The sequence below is a fragment of the Rhinoraja longicauda genome, chromosome 9 (assembly GCF_053455715.1).
Source record: "Rhinoraja longicauda isolate Sanriku21f chromosome 9, sRhiLon1.1, whole genome shotgun sequence".
NCBI lineage: Eukaryota > Metazoa > Chordata > Chondrichthyes > Rajiformes > Arhynchobatidae > Rhinoraja > Rhinoraja longicauda.
In genome coordinates this window covers 5,525,527-5,541,692 of record NC_135961.1, presented here as the reverse complement: position 1 = coordinate 5,541,692, position 16,166 = coordinate 5,525,527, and the positions used below count along the sequence as shown (strand labels likewise).

The 16,166-nt window shown below is 46.1% G+C and overlaps 1 protein-coding gene across 2 annotated transcripts in view; it reads right to left on the bottom strand.

Moving 5' to 3' along the window:
- Positions 1 to 16,166, bottom strand: part of LOC144596889 (ribosomal protein S6 kinase alpha-2) — a 170,189-nt gene that overhangs the window by 97,598 nt on the left and 56,425 nt on the right. The window contains exons 1-3 of one of the 2 annotated variants that reach the window (XM_078405756.1): positions 15,768 to 15,904; positions 3,419 to 3,499; positions 821 to 900 (exon numbers count right to left, since the gene is read on the bottom strand). In XM_078405756.1, the coding sequence (XP_078261882.1) occupies positions 821 to 900; positions 3,419 to 3,476 (138 nt within the window). In that variant the 5' untranslated portion in view covers positions 3,477 to 3,499; positions 15,768 to 15,904. Of the gene's footprint in view, positions 1 to 820; positions 901 to 3,418; positions 3,500 to 15,767; positions 15,905 to 16,166 lie in introns of those variants that run through there. The other variant, XM_078405755.1, reaches the window with a different exon arrangement.

The window sequence follows — 16,166 nt, the reverse complement described above, 5'->3', positions numbered from 1 at the left end:
CTATCTCTGCCTTAAAAATATCCACTGACTTGGCCTCCACAGCCTTCTGTGATGAATAATTCCACAGATTCAACGCCCTCTGACTGAAGACATTTCTCCTCATCTCCTTCCTAAAAGAACGTCCTTTAATTCTTGGGTTATGAGCTCTAGTCCTAGACTCTCCCACTAGTGGAAACATCCTCTCCACATCCACTCTATGAGGTGTAGCTAATTTGCACAAGGCACTTTCCACTAATACAGTAATGATCTAATAATCGCTTGTGGCGAGTCTGGTAGCGGATGGGTGTTGCAGACGAAGTTTATTGCATGGTCCAAAAACTCCGTGACAATCGCAACACTCAAAACTGTAGACAACCAACAAAACGTCTTACCTAAACGGAGTTCAATGCTAGACTGACTATCTCTCCCGCGCTGGCACACCTGGTGACATCGCTAGCCAATCCGAGGGTTCAAACTCTCCCAGCCAATCCCTATGTCCCTACATGCTATTAATTATGCTGATTGAGCAATTAACTGTTCAGGATAGCAGGAAGAACTCTGCTGATCTTTGAACTGGTATCATGGGTTTACCTGCATTCATCCGAACATCTGAGAGAAGGCACTGCAGATCAGGGGAGAGAGCAGGGATGAAGTCCAGGCATAGAATTATAGGAAAATTGAGAAAGGAAGCAGGCAATAGGCAATAGACAATAGGTGCAGGGGTAGGCCATTCGGCCCTTCCTTAGATATTTGTCCTTTTGACTCTGAATGCACAATTTGGTGTGAGCACGAATGGCATATTAAATATAACAGGAGACATTTACATTTTTTCCCCACGTACCTCTTTGGATAATCTTGTAAAAAGGTCACCACCTCTTAGAAAATCTAAAATCAGATACAATTTCCCTTCAGTCTGGAACGCTGCAGGAGAGGCGAAGAAACGAGGCGTCCAATTGATTTGGATTGTAATTTGGTTCATCATTACCGTTCATAAGTATTTAAGCATGGAAAGAACAACAAGAGAAATTGATCAACAGGTAAGAAAGAAAGCAGGGAAAGAAGATTTTTTTGAAATCACGTTGCAACTAAATGAGGGGAAAATAGAAAGAAGAATGAAGGGGTTGGCTGAGAGGAAAAGCAAGAATGGACTCTGGCTGGAAATTATTTTTGTTCAGAGGGGGTGACATTTCTGCAGAGATGGGATGGTGGGATGGTGATGCGGGTGGAATAATTGGAATTCAATGACACAGAAAGTGGTGGAGAGCCGGGACATTAGGTGTTTTTTAAGTGCGGATTGATAGGTTCTTGATTAGTAAGGACATCAAAGGTTACGGGGAGAAGGCAAGTGAATGGGGTTGAGAGGGAAATGCAGATCAGCCATGATCAAATGGCAGATTAGACTCGATGGGGCGAATGGCCTAATTCTGCACCTCTGTCTTATGGTCTTATGGAATAAAGAGACCACAGTTATTAACTAAGGGGCATTTTAATGACTAAGTGTGACTGCACAAATAGCGGGAGAACAATAAGAGGGCGGCACGGTGGTGCAGCGGTAGAGTTGCTGCCTTACAACGAATGCAGCGCCGGAGACCCGGGTTCGATCCTGACTACAGGTGCTGTCTGTACGGAGTTTGTACGCTCGCCCCGTGACCTGCGTGGGTTTTCTCCGAGATCTTCGGTTTCCTCTCACACTCCAAAGACGTGCAGGTTTGTAGGTTAATTGGCTGGACAAATGTAAAAATTGTCCCTAGTGGGTGTAGGATGGTGTTAATGTGCGGGGATCGCTGGTCGGCGCGGACCCGGTGGGCTGAAAGGGCCTGTTTCCACGCTGTATCTCTAAACTATGAAGGCAGCACAGTGGGGCAACTGGTAGAGCTGCTGCTTCTCAGTGCCAGAAACCTAGGTTCGATCCTGATAGCACATCAGTGGTGCTATCTGTGCGGAGTTTGCACGTTCTTCCTGTGATGATGTGGTTTTCTCCAGGTGCTCCCGTGTCCTCCCACATCCCAAAGACGCACGGGGTTTTGTAGGTTAATTGGTTCTGTAAATTGCACATGGCGTGTAGGGGGTGGATGTGAAAGTGGGATAACGCAGATCAGGTGTGAACTGGCGAGAGTGGACTCAGTGGGCCGAAGAGCATTTCAACGCTGAATCTATCAATCGATCCATCTCTGTTTCCAGATGTGGTCAAATTCAAACATGAAAACTCAAGGTCAGGTATGCAATAAGGCTGACAAGATGTAATGAGGTCATAGAGTTGTACAACACCAAAGTGGGTCCTTTGGCCCAGCATAACCTGCTGTCTGTTTTGCCCATCAACATTAATCTCATTTGCCCACATTAGGTCATAAGTGATAGGAGCAGAATTAGGCCATTCGGCCCATCAAGTCTACTCCGCCATTCAATCGTGGCTGATCTATCTTTCCCTCTAATGAAAGGAAGCCATCAGTTCAGAGGGAGCTTATTGTTCCTCTACAGGCATTCAACACAGACAAAGATATGTGGTGTCTTTGTAACTTTAGGACATGGGAAGGTTTTTACAATCAATCAAGTCACTTTCAGATGTCCGTTTCAGTTTCAGAAGTTAGTGTTGACTTACGAATAGAGCTGTGAAGGAAGGAACTAGAGATCATAAGGTCATAAGTGATAGGAGCAGAATTAGGCCATTCGGCCCATCAAGTCTACTCCGCCATTCAATCATGGCTGATCTATCTCCCCCTCGAGCATTAGTTTTGATTTCCTTCAAGAACAAATGAGTTTGTATAGTGCAATTAACATTGTAAAACATCTCAACATGTTTCAAGGAGAATGTTGAACAAAATTGAATGGCCCAGCCACATCAGCACACAGGGCAGATGTTCATAAGCTTGGCAAATGAGGCAGATCTTGAGGAGTGTCTCAAAAGAGCGCAAGATGAGAGGTTTTAGGGAGGATGTTTCAGAGATTCAATCCTTTGCTGCTGCAGGCCTGGTGACAATAGAGTAATTACAATTGGAGATTCTCAAGTGACCTAAATTGGAAGATTGAAGGTATCTACAGTAGACCACCTGCCATTTTTTTATGAATGAATCTAAATATACGGTACAATAGTACTTTATTTATCCCATGAGGGAAAATGATCTGCCAACAGTCATGAAACATAAAATACGTGAAACATGAAATTAAAGTGATGAGTGGAACGGATTGGGGATGTGCAAAGATTGGGATGGGGGGAGTCAGTCTACCCCACGACAGAAGGGGTAGCAGTGGTACAGTTTGATAGCCACAGGGAAGAAGGACCTCCTGTGGCGTTCTGTCCAGCATGCCCAATCGTAAAAGTAATATATTCGAGTTTACAGTTTCAAGAGGCACCCAGGCTAACTTGAATGATTTATCTGCCTTCTGCTCCGGTTGATGGTTAGAGTGAACCAAAGACTTTAACGATTAACACAAAACTTACCATAGTGCAACTTTACTATAAAAGGGTGATTGACCTCAGCCAAAATGTCCCGTTCCATTTTAGATCTCACTCGATCGCGCACTGACAGAACAAAACAGAACAAAATTAATGTAACAACATCTGCTTTAACTCTCTATATTATTTGTGTTATACATTGGAATCGTTTCTCGTTGAACTCGTGAAATACCTGCAATAAACAACTAAATTAAAAGTTGGGTCTTATTGCTCAGAAAAGTGGCATCTCACAGTAATGTTACAGAAGGAGAAACTCATGGGCCCATTTAGACTCCATTTTAAAGTCTCCTTTTAAGTATTTGAATGAGTCTCATCAAGAATCGCAATCGACTCTGTCCTGGGACCCCGACAGTCCTTTCGGGTGAGGCAGAGGTTCACTTGCACCTCCCCCAACCTCATCTACTGTATCCGTTGTCCAAGATGTGGACTCTTTTACATCGGCGAGACCAAACGTAGACTGGGCAATCGTTTCACTGAACATCTTCGATCAGTCCGCCTGGGCCTTCCTGATCTCCCATTTGCCAAACACTTTAATTCCCCTTCCCATTCCCACAGAGACCTTTCTGTCCTGGGTCTCCTCCATTGTCAGAGGGTGGATAAACACAAATTGGAGGAACAGCATCTCATATTTTGCTTGGGCACCTTACAGCCCAGCGGTAAGGCTATTGACTTCCCTAACTTCAAGTAACCCTTGCATCCCCTCTCTCTCCATTCCTCCCCCATCTAATTCTCGATACTGTGATATCATAAGAGGTAGAGTCATAGAGGGGAGATACATTTCCTCCCAGTGGATGCAACAAGGACTACAAACCATTATGGCTGCCAGCAAAAGACTACAAAACCCATAGTCAGCAGGGCTGCCTGATTGCTGCTGACACTGATTGCTGCTGACACTGATTGCTGCTGACACTGATTGCTGCTGAAACTGATTGCTGCTGACACTGATTGCTGCTGACACTGATTGCTGCTGAAACTGATTGCTGCTGATACTGATTGCTGCTGACACTGATTGCTGCTGACACTGATTGCTGCTGACACTGATTGCTGCTGACACTGATTGCTGCTGACACTGATTGCTGCTGACACTGATTGCTGCTGACACTGATTGCTGCTGACACTGATTGCTGCTGACACTGATTGCTGCTGACACTGATTGCTGCTGATACTGATTGCTGCTGACACTGATTGCTGCTGATACTGATTGCTGCTGACACTGATTGCTGCCCAGCTGAACCAGATGAGCTGATTGCCTCAGTGAGAGAGCTAAAAGGGAAGGGAAGCAGTATATTCAAAAAGAGAGACAACGACTGGAAGGGAGAGGGAGAGGGAGAGGGAGAGGGGGAGGGGGAGGGAGAGGGAGAGGGGGAGGGAGAGGGGGAGGGGGAGGGGGAGGGGGAGGGGGAGGGGGAGGGGGAGGGGGAGGGGGAGGGGGAGGGGGAGGGGGAGGGAGAGGGAGAGGGAGAGTGTTTGAGTTATATTTTGTAAGAAGGCAGCAAGCTACAGTTTTGATTTCACTACCTGTTTTGGTTTTGTGTACCTGTCTGCAAACAATTAAGTTCACCTGTTTTTGGAAAAGACTAAATATATGGAATTTAAGTTTGAAAACAAGAACGTTTCTGTCTTCATTTCCGGCACCCACACCTCCCAACCTTCAAGAGAAAAGCTCCCGACCTCTCAAGACATCTCGATACCTATTAGAAAATTTGTACAAGAAATTCTTAAAATCAAATGTTCCATTACTTTTTCAGTTTATCATTTAGGAGCAAATCCAATATTTCCAAACTCTTTGTAAATTTCCAAAAAAAATATGTGTAAACAGATATTTTCAAATTCTTTCTCATCAGGGCATTTTCTGCACTCTGCACTGCCAAAATGGTGTTGAGAAAGCTACAATCTCCACTGCACCTGACACCCTGTCTATTTTTATACCCTCTTAAGACATCTGCAACATGTATGAAGAAGGTTCTCGATCCGAAACGTCACCTATTCCTTTTCAGAGATGCTGCCTGACCTGCAGAGTTACTCCAGCTTTTTGTGTCTATCTTCAGTTTAAACCAGCATCTGCATTTCCTTCCCACACAGCACTTAGAAACACATTAGATAATCATCTCAGATACAGTACAAGTGCATCGTCACAGCACACTGAGACATATATACGCCGATCAGCCAAAACATTATGACCTAATGAGCCACCTGCCTAATATGCTGTTGGTCCTCCGTGTGCAGCCCCATACGCAGCAGGGTGCGATGTACTGTGCATTGTGACACATTCCTCCCGTGACCACCATTACATTTTCTGTGACTCGTGCCACAGTCGACCTTCTGTCGGTTCGGACCAGACGGGATAGCCTTCGTTGCCCTCGTGCATCGATGAGCCTTGGGCGCCCAACACCCTGCCTGTCCCTCTCTTCCCCTCCCCCTTCCCAGTTCTCCCTCTATCTTCCTGTCTCCACCTATATCCTTCCTTTGTCCCGCCCCCCTGACATCAGTCTGAAGAAGGGTCTCGACCCGAAACGTCACCCATTCCTTCTCTCCCGAGATGCTGCCTGACCTGCTGAGTTACTCCAGCATTTTGTGACACCTTCGATTTGTACCAGCATCTGCAGTTATTTTCCTACACAACTTCAAGAACTGGCTTGTTCACTTGCTGCCTAATATACCCCACCCCTTGACAGGTGCCATTGTAACAAGACAATCAGTTATTCACTTCACCTGTCAGTGGTCATAATGGTTCGGCTGATCGGTGCAAAGTCACCAATTTGGCGCCATTTTGGGGTTTGTATTCTGCCCAGGTGACTCATGCACAAAAATGTCAACTTCTCTACATCGGCGAGACCAAACGCAGGCTCAGCGATCGTTTCGCTCAACACCTTCGCTCCGTCCGCCTTAACCAACCTCATCTCCCGGTGGCTGAGCACTTCAACTCCCCCTCCCACTCCCAGTCTGACCTTTCTGTCATGGGCCACCTATGCTGGCACTGTCAGAGGGTCACCTGTCAGGTCAAAAACTTCCCATGACACTGTTACAAAGAACAGGTGAGAAATTATCCCTGGCATTCCAACTGAAACTCATCGATCAATAAATACCATACAAAGAAATGTGTCGGAAGGAACTGCAGATGCTGGTTTAAACCGAAGACAGACACAAAAATCTGGAGTAACTCAGCGGGACAGGCAGCATCTCTGGAGAAAAGGTATAGGGGACGATTCGGGTCGAGACCCTTCTTCAGACAGTGTCCACCATAAAAAGAAAAATGGATTGGCAGGTCTCTGCTACTTGTGTTCGCTTGCTTTGTGTTTTTTACATTACAACAGTAACTACTCTTCAAAGATACTTCAGTAGCTGCTAAAGTGCATAGCTGAAGTGCTAGCTCAGTTTGGGGCTTGGTGCAAAGTATTTCAATCATCTCCCAAGGTCACACAATATCAGAATGATTGCAGCACTAAAGAAAACCCTTGAGCTCATGGAGTTCATATTGGCTTCGTGCAAAATACTCCAGTTAATTCCATTCCTCCCCGCAAACATTATTTCAAGTATTTATCAGGTTCCCTTTAGGATGTTACAATTGAATCTGACTCTAACTACCTAAGATTCTAACTGGCTACTGTGTAAAAAAATGTCCTCATGTCGTCCTTGCTGGGATTTTTTGCTGCCCCTCTTTATTGATTGTACCCTAGTTCCCAACCCCTCCAACAATGGGAGCAGGTTTTCTCAATCTATCCTGTCTGTACTATCAATCTGAAGAAAAGCCCTGACCCAAAATATGGTCATTCCACTTCCCTGCGAAGATGCTGCCTAAAGGGCCTGTCCCACTTAGGTGATTTTAAGACGACTGCCGGTGACTAGGCTGTCGCTGAACGTTTGCCGGGGTGTCGCGCGCGGGCGTGATCGTGAGGAGTCTTCAATGAATCGTAGCGGATCTCGGCGCGTCGCGGAAAAATTTACCTGCTAGAAATTTCTCGTTGACAGCTGGCTTGTGGCCAGGTATCGTAGCTTATTGCGGGCGCTGTCTGTCGCACGCTGTCCCCAGGTTTGCTAGATTGTCGCAGATGCATTTAGAAGCACGTAATATTAAATTAAGAAAAGGCATTTGAAGATACCAGAAGATAGTCGTGTTTAACCAGTTTATTTACCGTCAGGACATTTGACAGGTAGATTGGAGGCGACAGTTTGACGGTCAGGTGAGCGTGGGAATTTCGCGATGTTTCCGAAGACGGTGTAATCTCTTAGCCAGGTGCTAGTTTCACGAAAAAAGTAACTTGTATCGACCTGACTCGGCATTGTCGTGGTCATTGTCGTGGTCATTGTCGTGGTCATTATCGTGGTCATTGTCGTGGTCATTGTCGTGGTCATTGCCGTGGTCACTGTCGTGGTCATTGCCGTGGTCACTGTCGTGGTCATTGTCGTGGTCATTGTCATGGTCATTGTCGTGGTCATTGTCGTAGGGTAAAAGAAAATTTTGGCGATCTGCTACGACTTTGACAGTCGCCGGCAGTCGCCTTAAAAATCGCATAACTGGGACAGGCCCTTTATAATGCTTAGTTCCTCCAGCAGTTTTTGTTTTATGCTCAGGGTTCCAATATCTGCTGTCTCTTGCATCTCCTGCCGCACCCTTCATGATTTAAAACAACTCCGTCAGATCACTTCACAACCTCCTCCGTTCCAAGGGAAATCCAACCTCAGCAAGTTCATCCACACAATTAAAGTTCCTCATCCCTGGAATCATTTCAGTAAATGTCTCCTGAACAATGTGTGTTTTTAAATGCGTTGTGGCCAAAACTGGAATAGCGGGGGACACAGTCTGAGAATAAAGGGGAGGCCATTTAAAACTGAGGGGAGAAGAAACTTTTTCACCCAGAGAGTTGTGAATTTGTGGAATTCTCTGTCACAGAAGGCAGTGGAGGCCAAATCACTGGATGAATTTAAAAGAGAGTTAGATAGAGCTCTAGGGGCTAGTAGAATCAAGGGGTATGGGGAGAAGGCAGGCACAGGTTACTGATTGTGGATAATCAGCCATGATCACAATGAATGGCGGTGCTGGCTCGAAGGGCCAAATGGCCTCCTCTGCACCTAATTTCTATGTTTCTATTGATGTTAACACTCTAACTGCAGCCATACCAGGGGAGGGGGAGAGGGGAGGGGCGAGGGGAGGGGGGAGGGGAGGGGAGGGAGTAGGTGGGGGAGATGGTAGTGGAGGGGAGGGGGGAGGGGGGAGGTGGGGGAGGGGGGAGGGGGGGAGAGGGAAGTGGGGGGAGGGGTGAGGGGAGGGGAGGGGGGGAGAGGGGAGTGGGGGGAGGGAAGGGGAGGGGAGGGTAGGGGAGAGGGGGGAGGTAGGGGAGGGGGGGAGGTAGGGGAGGGGGAGAGGGGAGTGGGGAGTGGGGGGGGGAGGAGAGGGTGCTGCACCAATGCAGGAGAGGTTTGGGCCCAACGGGTCCACTTGGTCTAGTACAGCAATAAATCTCTCTGTTTTTGTACCACTTAGAAAATTCTACCTTCTCAGATGCAAAGTTATCCCAATCAAAATGTAACATTCCACTTATCTTGGGGTTAAATTTCATCTGGAACCTATCCACCCATTCTACCAACCTCTCTCGATTTCCTTTTAAGTATTTTACATTTACTACCTTTGTGTGTTGCAATAATCCATTTCTCCAAAGAACGTCCAAGATTGTATCCTTCTCTACTGTATCTGTTGTTCAAGATGTGGACTCTTACACATCGGCGAGACCAAACCCGCCTGGTCCTAGGAGGGTTTGGCCCGTCTGAACCTGCCTGATCTCCCGGTTGCTGGACACTTTCATTATCCTTCCCATTCCTACACAGACCTTTCTGTCCTCAGTCTCCTCCATTGTCAGAGTGAGGCTAGATGCAAATTGGAGGAACAGCATCTCATTTTTCGCTTGGGCAGCTTACAGCCCAGTGGTAGCAGTTTTGATTTCTCTCACTCCAGGCAGCCCCAGCATTCCCTCCCTCTCTCCATCCCTCCCCCACCCAAGTCGCACTAGGTTCTCATTTTCACCCTACAAGCAGCTAACAATGGCCTGTTTCCTTTATCATCGTTATCATCTATGGAACATCTCCTGAGCTGTGACATGCTGCATGACACACGCACTGTAAAGGATCTTGCCGAGGCCAATGAGGTGGCACTAAAATGTGCTCGCTATTGGCAAACAGTTGTGTGATGACACGAAATATATATATATATAATTTTGAAGAATCGTATTTACACATTGCATTCGATGAAACTAATAAGCCAATAAAGTTTTAGGATTGTTATTAATAATAGTGATGTAAATGTAAATTAAATGGATCGCACTGTAAAACTACTTGGGAGTCTTGAATGCATTCTGATACTTGCTCCTGGACACAAGGCAGCATAGTGTGCAGCTTGGATGATGTATTAGTACAACCAGTACTGCTGCTGACTCACAGCTCCGTGGCCTTGTGTTCAATCCTGCTCTCCAGTGGAGTTTGCACGCTCTCCCGATGATCGCATGGGTTTCCTCAGGGTAGTCCATTTTCCTCCCACTTACCCAAAGTTGGCCACTGTAAATTGTCCTGAGTTTGTAGGTGAGTGGTGGAATCTGGTAGGAATCGATGGTAATGTGACAAGAATCAAATGGGTTATGGTAGTATTAGTGGGGAAAAATGGTATTTGATGGTCTTTGCAGACCGGATGGGCAAAGAAGCTATTTTCTTGCTGTTGATCCATGATCCATCGGCCATCCAATGGATCATGGCATGAATTTGATTACTGTTGACCTCAGTATTTAAAAAATATTATAGAATATCTACCGTAGATTTATACCTCATATCATATTAACTTTCGTAATAAGGTCATAGGCCATAAGTGATAGGAGCAGAATGAGGCCATTCGGCCCATCAGGTCTACTCCGCCATTCAATCATGCCTGATCTATCTTACCCTCATAACCCCATTCTCCTGCCTTCTCCCCAGAACCCCTGACACCCATGTTTCTCAAAGTTTAACTATCATCGATGCCCTTAACTTTCTAGTTATTTTTAGCAACATCGTGGCATGGTTTGGTATTGCCACCAGATTTTGTATTTCGTAACAATATTCCTTGGAAAAGCAAACCGATATCTCCGATTCAGATGATGTTAAAGAGCTTTGGTACTTCGAAGAGTCCCCAAAACCCTTCTGTACTGATTGTGAGGGGTCTCGACCCGAAACGTCACCTTTCCTTTTCTCCAGAGATGCTGCCTGACCTGCTGAGCTAGTCCAGCATTTTGTGCCTGTCTTTCTGTATTGATTGTTGTCTGCATAGACACAAATTCAAGTCTTTCAAAACAGTAATCAAAGATTTGCTGTGAACAGTAACGCATTTGTGTATGCATAAAATTCTTTCATCTACCACACATCAGTCACATTTGAAATGGAACAGACTACAAATCATCCTTTCTGACTGATGCTAAACGGTTCACTTTAAATAAAATTGAGCTGGAGCATAAATTTCACAAACACTTTCCAATTTGCAAAGTGTTATGTATCTCTACGTGAAATTTATGTACTTGGCTCACCTTACAGAATTCTATCACCAGCGTCTCTACATAATTCAGTCAAAAATAACCTACTTCCACACCTAGCCCTTTAAATGTCAGGTAGGCATTGATGCAGTTTCTGATTGAAGACGGTCTTTGTTTCACTCTGAATTGCTGCACAGTCAGGTAATCCACCTTCTGTGTGACGCATTTCTGCCTCTCCGAAGATAGATACAAAATGCAGGAACAAAATGCTGGAACAACATGGGCGGCATGGTGGCGCAGCGGTAGAGTTGCTGCCTTACAGCGAATGCAGCGCCGGAGACTCAGGTTCGATCCCGACTACGGGCGCCGTCTGTACGGAGTTTGTACGTTCTCCCCGTGACCTGCGTGGGTTTTCTCCGAGATCTTCGGTTTCCTCCCACACTCCAATGACCTACAGGTTTGTAGATTAATTGGCTTTGTATAAGTGTAAAATTGTCCCTAGTGTGTGTAGGATAGTGTTAGTGTGCGGGGATCGCTGGGCGGCGCGGACTCGGTGGGCCGAAGGGCCTGTTTTCGCGCTGTATCTCTAAAATCTAAAAAACTCAGCGGAACAGGCAGCATCTCTGGCGAGAAGGAATGGGTGACGTTTTGGGTCGAGACACTTCTTTAGATTCAGGGGAGAGGGAGACACAGAGATACGGAAGGGTAAGGAGTGAAAACGAGACATCAAAGGGGATGAAAAATCAAGGAAAATGTAGAATAGATCATTGTTAGCTAGGGGAGGGTGGCAACGGAGAAATGTTTTACCTTTCCAGTGGATGTAGGTGATCTTGTGGCAACATTACAGTGAAGAACAGGGGAATTAATCTACTGGCCTGGCAAAGTCTATCCCTTAACCAAAACTGAAATAGATGATCTATGCATGGCTGCCCTGATGTTTTACTTCCACTGCGAAACTTCATAAATACTTCATTAGTTTAAAAGCATCTTAGAATGATCTGAGATAACGCAAGGAATTATGTCAAATCAGTTCTTTTTTCATTCATTCTTCCAGTATAACATTCTCAGCAGTAGAACAGTGGAAAATACACTTGCCACCATAAATGAGCTTGTCGGCACACTTTTACTAATTATAGACATGCAGTGAGCAGACCTTCTTGAAATTCATCCCAGGAGGAGATTCAATTTGCTTCCTGATCTAGGCTGATGGAGGTGATCTTGGCTAGACTAATGATCCACATTAACTTAAAGTTACAACAGGGAGGACAATCTATACATGTATGTATGTACTCCAAAGACGTACAGGTATGTAGGTTAATTGGCTGGATAAATGTAAAAATTGTCCCTAGTGGGTGTAGGATAGTGTTAATGTGCGGGGATCGCTGGGCGGCACGGACTTGGAGGGCCGAAAAGGCCTGTTTCCGGCTGTATATATATGATATGATATGATATGATATCCAATTATGAATATTCCTGTTTTTGACTTGTTTCCATCCAAGGAGATTTCTGGCAGGACTTTGCCAATGAGGAACTCCAGCCCAATCCACACATTCCACCAGTCAGGTGTATTAGCGATATCCGTGCCTTTTTGAACTGAACGGGGTACATCAGGAGATGGTTATGTCGAACGGTCCTTGGTCCAGGCGACCACTGGCACCATCCCTCAACTCTATCTCCGCTCCTTCGACAATGGCATCAGGGCTCCCTCCTGCGCCCATACACAACTCATGAACTCTATTAACTTGACCAATAAAATTCCACCCTGCCCTCAAATTGACGTGGACTATCTCTGACACCTCTCTCCCCTTTCTTTCTTGATCTCACTGTCCCCATCGCAGGGGCTGGACGATCGACTGACGTCTGCTACAAACGCACCGACTCCAACAATTATCTGGACTACACCTCCAACCACCCACCTCTCACAAAGCTGCTATCTCCTCCCCTCCCACCATGTGGCAGGGCAGAAGGCTCCTCAATCTCCTCAAGGTATCTCAACTTTGAAGAAGTTCTCCCCCTCTCACCGACGAGAGTTTAGCAACATGCTCTCTCACTGCTCCCCCTCTGCGATTCCTCCTTCCCTCCGACACTTCAGGTAGTCCCTGCTTCCCCTCTCCATCCCCTCCTCCCTTCCCAGTTCTCCCACTAGTCTTCCTGTTTCCGACCACATCCTATCTTTGTCCCGCCCCCTCCCCTGACGTCAGTCTGAAGAAGGGTCTCGACCCGAAAAGTCACCCATTCCTTCTCTCCTGAGATGCTGCCTGACCCACTGAGTTACTCCAGCATTTTGTGTCTACCTTCGGTATGAACAGGTATCCCTGTGTGGTATCCCAGCTGCACGGAGGCAGAGAGGAAAGCTCTTCAGCGGGTAGTCCATAGAGCTCAGAAGACCATCGGAACACAGCTACCAGCCTTGGAGGGCATCTACAACACACGATGCCTCAGAAAAGCCACCAGCATCCACAAAGACTCTTCACACCCCTGCAACAGTCTGTTCAAACTTCTACCATCGGGCAGACGATATAAGGCCTTCTACGCCCGCACCTCCAGACTCAGGAACAGCTTCATCCCCAGGGCCATAGCTGCTATGAACCGGTCCTGCTGAGCCGGATGGTCACATCGCACAGTGAACCGGCACAGATCTACTTGCACTTTATTCTGTTTTAAGACTGTTACAATTTGTTTCATTGGGTTGTTTAAATTAATACTGACTAGCTAATTAAATGATTGCATCGTATGGGAGGTGCATTCCAAATCTCGTTGTACCCCCGTACAATGACAATAAACATATATTGTATTTCTCCAATTTAAGGTGGCTTACCAACAACCATGCCTCCTCCCCGACCTCTTCCCCGTCCTCCATTTTTCCTCCCCTGATCTTCCCTGTACCCTGCCTGGACCTGCACCTTTTCCTCCACTTCCACCTACATTCTTTCCTCTGGCTTCAAGATTTGCACCTCTTCTGTCCTTATAGACAATAGACAATAGGTGCAGGAGGAGGCCATTCGGCCCTTCGAGCCAGCACCACCATTCAATGTGATCATGGCTGATCATTCTCAATCAGTACCCCGTTCCTGCCTTCTCCCCATACCCCCTGACTCCGCTATCCTTAAGAGCTCTATCCAGCTCTCTCTCTAATGCATTCAGAGAATTGGCCTCCACTGCCTTCTGAGGCAGAGAATTCCACAGATTCACAACTCTCTGACTGAAAACGTTTTTCCTCATCTCAGTTCTAAATGGCCTACCCCTTATTCTTAAACTGTGGCCCCTTGTTCTGGACTCCCCCAACATTGGGAACATGTTTCCTGCCTCTAACGTGTCCAACCCCTTAATAATCTTATACGTTTCGATAAGATCTCCTCTCATCCTTCTAAATTCCAGTGTTTATAAGCCTAGTCGCTCTAGTCTTTCAACATATGAAAGTCTCGCCATTCCGGGAATTAACCTAGTAAACCTACGCTGCACGCCCTCAATAGCAAGAATATCCTTCCTCAAATTTGGAGACCAAAACTGCACACAGTATTCCAGGTGCAGTCTCACCAGGGCCCTGTACAACTGCAGAAGGACCTCTTTGCTCCTATACTCAACTCCTCTTGTTATAAAGGCCAACATTCCATTGGCTTTCTTCACTGCCTGCTGTACCTGCATGCTTCCTTTCAGTGACTGATGCACTAGGACACCCAGATCTCGTTGTACTTCCCCTGTTCCTAACTGGACACCATTCAGATAATACTCTGCCTTTCTATTCTTACCACCAAAGTGGATAACCTCACACTTATCCACATTAAACTGCATCTGCCATGCATCCGCCCACTCACACAACCTGTCCAAGTCACCCTGCAACCTCATAGCATCTTCCTCACAGTTCATACTACCACCCAACTTTGTATCAACTGCAAATTTGCTAATGGTACTTTTAATCCCTTCATCCAAGTCATTAATGTATATTGTAAATAGCTGTGGTCCCAGCACCGAGCCTTGCGGTACCCCACTAGTTACTGCCTGCCATTTTGAAAGGGACCCATTTATCCCCACTCTTTGCTTTCTGTCTGTCAACCAATTTTCTATCCATGTCAGTACCCTACCTCCAATACCATGTGCTCTAATTTTGCCCACTAATCTCCTATGTGGAACCTTGTCAAAGGCTTTCTGAAAGTCAAGGTACACCACATCCACCGGCTCTCCCCTGTCAATTTTCCTGGTTACATCCTCAAAGAATTCCAGAAGATTAGTCAAGCATGATTTCCCCTTCGTAAATCCATGCTGACTCGGAACAATCCTGTTACTACTATCCAAATGCTCCGCAATTTTGTCTTTTATAATTGACTCCAGCATCTTCCCCACCACTGATGTCAGACTAACTGGTCTATAATTTCCTGTTTTCTCTCTCCCTCCTTTCTTAAAAAGTGGGATAACATTAGCTACCCTCCAATCCACAGGAACTGATCCTGAATCTATAGAACATTGGAAAATGATCACCAATGCGTCCACAATTTCTAGCGCCACCTCCTTAAGTACTCTGGGATGCAGACCATCAGGACCTGGGGATTTATCAGCCTTCAGTCCCATCAGTCTACCCAACACTATTTCCTGCCTAATGTGGATTTCCTTCAGTTCCTCCATCACCCTCGGATCTCTGCCCACTAGAACATCTGGGAGATTGCTTGTATCTTCCTTAGTGAAGACAGATCCAAAGTACCTGTCTGCCATTTCTTTGTTTCCCATAATAGATTCCCCCGCTTCTGTCTTCAAGGGACCCACATTTGCCTTGACTATTTTTTTCCTCTTTACATACCTAAAGAAGCTTTTACCATCTTTTCTTTATATTATTGGCTAGTTTACCCTCGTACCTCATCTTTTCTCCCCGTATTGCCTTCTTAGTCATCTTCTGTTGCTCTTTAAAAGAGTCCCAATCCTCTTGCTTCCCACTCTTCTTTGCTTTGTTGTACTTCTGCTCTTTTATTTTTATGCTGTCCTTGACTTCCCTTGTCAGCCACGGGTGCCTCTTACTCCCCTTGGAATCTTTCCTCCTCTTTGGGATAAATTGATCCTGCAACTTCAGTCTTGCATCTGCAAATTATATTGCATCTTCAGTCTTTTCATTTCCGGCCTTTATCCAACCAAAAAACCCTCCACTGAGCCCAACAATCACTTGCCAGTGATTGACCTGCCCCTCACCCCTCTCTACCAGCCTTCCCCCCCCCGCCCCACCTCCCCCTCCCCCCCTCCCCCAACAATCAGTCCAACCC